The 4,559-nt window shown below is 59.2% G+C and overlaps 1 protein-coding gene across 1 annotated transcript; it reads right to left on the minus strand.

Moving 5' to 3' along the window:
• Positions 1–877: 877 nt before the first annotated feature.
• Positions 878–4,347, minus strand: FOXF1 (forkhead box F1). The gene is made up of 2 exons (XM_049805624.1): positions 3,267–4,347; positions 878–1,536 (listed from the first exon to the last, which is right to left on the minus strand). Exons 1-2 carry the CDS (start codon positions 4,336–4,338, stop codon positions 1,376–1,378), a joined length of 1,233 nt encoding a protein of 410 aa, XP_049661581.1. The 5' UTR covers positions 4,339–4,347; the 3' UTR covers positions 878–1,375.
• Between the last annotated feature and the right edge of the window lie 212 nt (positions 4,348–4,559).

Below are 4,559 nucleotides of genomic sequence, written 5' to 3' on the forward strand. Positions count from 1 at the left end.
CACAGACTCCTCAGATATAATTACGCCTGTTAACACCGCATGCTCGTTTATTTGCTGCTCATACAATCATGAAGCCCATGTACAAATAACATACATGTTTTATTTCGGTTCGATTTTTTTTTTTTTTTCTTTAGGGACAAAACGTACACAAAAGGGCAGGCTGAAAAAAAAAAACCACAACCCACATAATTACAATTTTATACAGTGCAGAAAGAATTAAAATAGGTGTCACCGAACTGTACAAAGTCAGGGCGGAAAAAAAATATAGAGGGGGAGGGAGGGCAATAATCCTTCATTATATATATATTTCTATAAAAACATATGGAGGATTGTCTTTACACAGAGACCATGATCGGTTTAAAATTTACAAAGGTTAACTAAAAAAAAAAATCTATATGGCAAATATTGCCAACAGAGATTCACCGATTTAATACTGATCAACTGAGACTACTCGTGTCTCGATTATTAGCAACAACAAAAAAATGTAGAATAAATAACAGAATGAGCATGGCTGTCTCTTTTCAAAGTGCCTTATTCTCTCAGCACAGGGTCTGATCCTGCAGTCTTTATGCAGGAAAAAAAAAATTAATAGCTAAAACAAAAAAAAATCCCTCTGAGAGGTTTTTTTCCCGCTGGGTGTCTGCCGGCAAAAAAAAAAAAAAAAAAAAAAAAATAAATAAAAAAAAAGAAGGGGGAAAAAAAAAAAGAAAAAAAGGTATTTCTCGGAAGAAGTGGAAGTGAGACGAGACCGACGGGGTTGGGGCGGGGAGACCCCGGCGGCGAGCCCGCTCCTCCCGCGGAGCAGCGCGGAGGAGCCGCGGGCGCAGGATACGCCGGTTTTTTGGGGGGGATCGGGTTTTTTTCCAGCTCCCCTCCAACCCGAACCGGCTCTGCGCCCCCCAACCAGGATAATAGTATCGCTCAATGCCAATTCCAAAACTGAATTAGTAATTGAATTTGGTTTGGGGGTTATATATATATTTTTTTTAAAGAAGCATCAAAACCTTCAGTTGTCAAACCCTTAACCCAAACCCGCCGTCGGGCTTTTCGGAGAGGGGTGGGAATGGTGGGGGGGGGGGGGGAGGGCTGGTTTTCCTTTCTTCTCAACCCAACCCCAAGCGAAGAAGCAGAAGAAGAAGGCAGAGACCGTCTGTCATTAAAAACCCGGGATGGAAACCGGGTCCGGCCGATGCTCAGCTGCGGGGCACAGGCTCAGCCCCGGGATTCCCGTCTATAACTCCGGAATAAAACCAGTTTGCAGAGATCCCCCCCCATTCCTCTTTCCACCGAGAGGGTCCTGGGACGGGCTGGGGGAATTTCTCGATGCCCGGGTCAGGCTTTGCCGGCCCCAGGAGGTGTTTTTTTCCGCCCCGTATCACATAACGCACGGTTTGATGTCCTGGTATGTCACTTGTTGGTGGTAATAGGAGCCGCTGCCCGCCGAATGCATGGAGGAGGAGGCCATGGCGTTGAAAGAGAAGACGAATTCCTTTCTGTCGCACATGCTCGGAGACTGGGAGTGATACCGCGGGATGCCTGCGGGACGGGGACGGGGACGGGGACGGGGGGGAAGATTGTCAGCCATCGCAATTATATTTAGTAGAGGCGGTTGAGCGCGGAGGGGAGAAAGCCGCCGTCTGGGGTAAAAAAAAACCCAAAACCAAAAAACAAACCCCAAACCCAAACCAAACCCCAAACCCTCCGCAGCCCCCGGGGCTCAGCGTGGAATTGGGGATATTTTTGCATGCACGCAAATACAGGGGCACTCCGCGGGCGCGGACAGGTGCGGTGGAGGAAACCCCCGTGGCCCAAGGACCCTTCGAGGAGAGGGGATTTGGTTTGGGTTTAGGTTTGGTTTGGTTTTTCGGTTTTGGGGTTTTTTTCCCCCCGTTTTGCCCTCCTGAAGGTGCCGGGCTGCTTTTCCCATCGCCTCCGCCCGCGCGGAATATCCGCGGGGTGCGGAGCGGGGGAAAAAACACGTTCGCCCACCGGAGCCGGCGGCAGAAACCGAGCGGAGAGGCCGAAAAGCCTCCGAAACCGGGGCTGCTCCTGCCCTTTTTGCCACCACCTCGGGACATAAAACCCCCTCCCGTAAATTTGGGGTGCGCTGGGGAGAAGCGCCCGCCCGGGGAACCCCGCTCCCCGCAGCTCCCAGGCCCTTAATTTGGGTGGGAATACGGAGCATTTCGGTTAAGGCCGCGGGACGGGCCCGGTTGGTTCCTCGGGATGGATTTTTTTCCTCCGTTTTCCAGAGGATTTAGCTGTTCTCACCCGGAACCGGAGCTGGGACCGACCCGGTCCGGCTCGGTGCTGTGCCCGGGCTCGGCCGCTCCATACCGGCCCAGCTGATCCTTTTTTTATTATTATTATTATTATTCCCCCAGGTTTCGCTTCGTGCTTTTGACCCGCTAACGCTCCCTTTCACCCCCCAGGTTCTGCCGAAGGCCCGGGGTGATGGGCAGGCACCCCCAAAACCTGCCCCTTCACCCGGCTGCGGCTCCCAGGGCTCCCCCGAGCCCCCCCCCCCTCCCCGAGGTGAATTTGGGCCGCAGGTCGAAGCCCAACACCGGTCCCGGCCCTCCCGAGGCCTCTACCCGGCTAAAACACCATCTCTCCCCCCTCCCCATGAAGGACCCAGAGCTAATCTACCCCCGGGAGCTCCATCCCGGGGTCGGGGTGGGGGGGAGTCCGGGCCACCGACTTCCATACGGGTGGAGGATGGAGGGAGGCGATGGGCCTGGAAAAAACAACGCCGCGAGGAACCGATGGCGGGGACCGGGGCCGGGTGGGTGACGGACACCCCCCCGGGGGGAAAAAAATCCCTTTTTTTTTTTTTTTTCCCCCTCCGGAGCCCTTCAGGTCCCGATGGAGGTGAAAAAGACCCCCCCACTACCACCTCGGGTCCAGCTCCGGCTTCATCTTCCCGCAGCTCCCCGCCTGCCCTAGGCCCGGGGGGGGGGGGGGTGTCCCGGTGGCAAAGCAACCCCCCCCCCCCCCCCCGGGGGGGAGCGGAGCCCTGGCCCGGCCGTTCCCAAGCCCCGACGGCTGCCCGCTTGCCCCCGGGGGAAGAAAGACGAGGAGCACGGGTGGGGGGGACACGGACACGCACACACACACGGACGGCGGCCTCCTCCCGGGAGAGTGCATTATCGCTGCCCACGGAGCGGCTCGGCTTCCACGCGTGGGTAAGGAATATCCGCGCCCCCCCCCTCCCCCCCGTGCGGCGGCGGTGCGGGTCCTCTGCCACGCGTGTCCGCTCTCCTTACCTTGCAGCTCGGCGGCGTTGTGGGTGTTCTGGTGCAGGTAGGGTTGGTCGAGGGAATGCGTGGAAAGGCCGGAGGAGAGCGGGTTGCCAGTGGGGTTGCAAGGCGAGAGGGGCTGCTGCTTGATGTAGGACGAGCCGGTGTTCAAAGCCGCCGAGGCGGAGGGAGCCCACGCCGAGGCCGAGCTGGAATAAACCGAGTGGGGCTCCATCACGCCGCCGCCGGCGAGCAACGGGGAGGCGGGCACGGAGCTTTCGTGGTGCGGGTAATCCCCCGCCGAGGACCCGGTACAGCTGCCCATGTAGGAGTGCCCACCGTTGGAAGGCAGGTGGGGCACGGAGTGTCCGGCCAGGCCCATTCCCTCCACGTTCCCGGATAAATGCCCGTTCATCATCCCCAAGCCCCCTTCGAGGGAAAGGCTGTTGGGGGGGCAGGAGAGCCCGCCGGCCGAGCCCTGGAAGCCGTAGCTTTCGGGGAGGTGGTTGAAACCCAGCCCGTTCATCATGCTGTACATGGGTTTCAGCGCTTGGCATTTCCTCCTAAAACCGCGGGGGCGGCGGCGAAACGAGCCCTCCTCGAACATGAACTCGCTGGCCGGGTCGATGGTCCAGTAGTGGCCTTTCCCCGGGCGTCCCAGCCCTTTGGGCAGCTTGATGAAACACTCGTTGAGCGAGAGGTTGTGGCGCACCGAGTTTTTCCAGCCTTGGTAGGAGCCTCGGAAAAAAGGAAAGCGGCTCTGCAAAAACTGGTAGATCTCGCTGAGGGTCAGCCGCTTGGAGGGCGAGCTCTGGATGGCCATGACGATGAGGGCGATGTAGGAATAAGGCGGTTTCTCCGGCCGCCGGATCCCCGCGTTGCTCTTCTTCGCCTTGGGACCGCCGCTGCCCGCGGGGGTTCCCCCGCTGCCCGCCCCGCTGCCGGTCGCCCCGCCGGGCGCCGCGGAGGCGGCGTCCATGGCCGAGCTTTGCGGCTGTTTCTCGGCCACCACGGAGGACATGGGGCCGTAATCGCTCTGCACCGGAGGAGGAGGAGGAGGGGGCTGAGAGGACAGAGCCCGCTGCGCTTCTGCAGTCATCTACGGCCAGGTCCGCGGCGGCCAGCCCCGGCCCTCCTCCGCCACCCTCCCCCACGGGCCCCCCCAAAAGGCCACGCTGCTGGGGGCTCGCCGCCGCTCACCCACCCACCCACCCACCCACCCCCCCCCCCCCCCGGTCTCCTCCCGGCCCCCCGGCGGGCTTGCTTTCCACCGGGAGACTTCACCCCTCGGGGGATAAACAAATGGAAGCGACGACGACA

This window comes from Accipiter gentilis, chromosome 7 (assembly GCF_929443795.1).
Source record: "Accipiter gentilis chromosome 7, bAccGen1.1, whole genome shotgun sequence".
NCBI lineage: Eukaryota > Metazoa > Chordata > Aves > Accipitriformes > Accipitridae > Astur > Astur gentilis.

What these genes read in the sequence shown, in the direction of transcription:
- FOXF1 (XM_049805624.1), bottom strand. Translation starts at nt 4,338, where the DNA reads ATGACTGCAGAAGCGCAGCGGGCTCTGTCCTCTCAGCCCCCTCCTCCT. An exon ending in CAACGCCGCCGAGCTGCAAG is followed by an intron (nt 1,537 to 3,266) that starts GTAAGGAGAGCG and finishes CCCGTCCCGCAG; the next exon opens with GCATCCCGCGGTATCACTCC.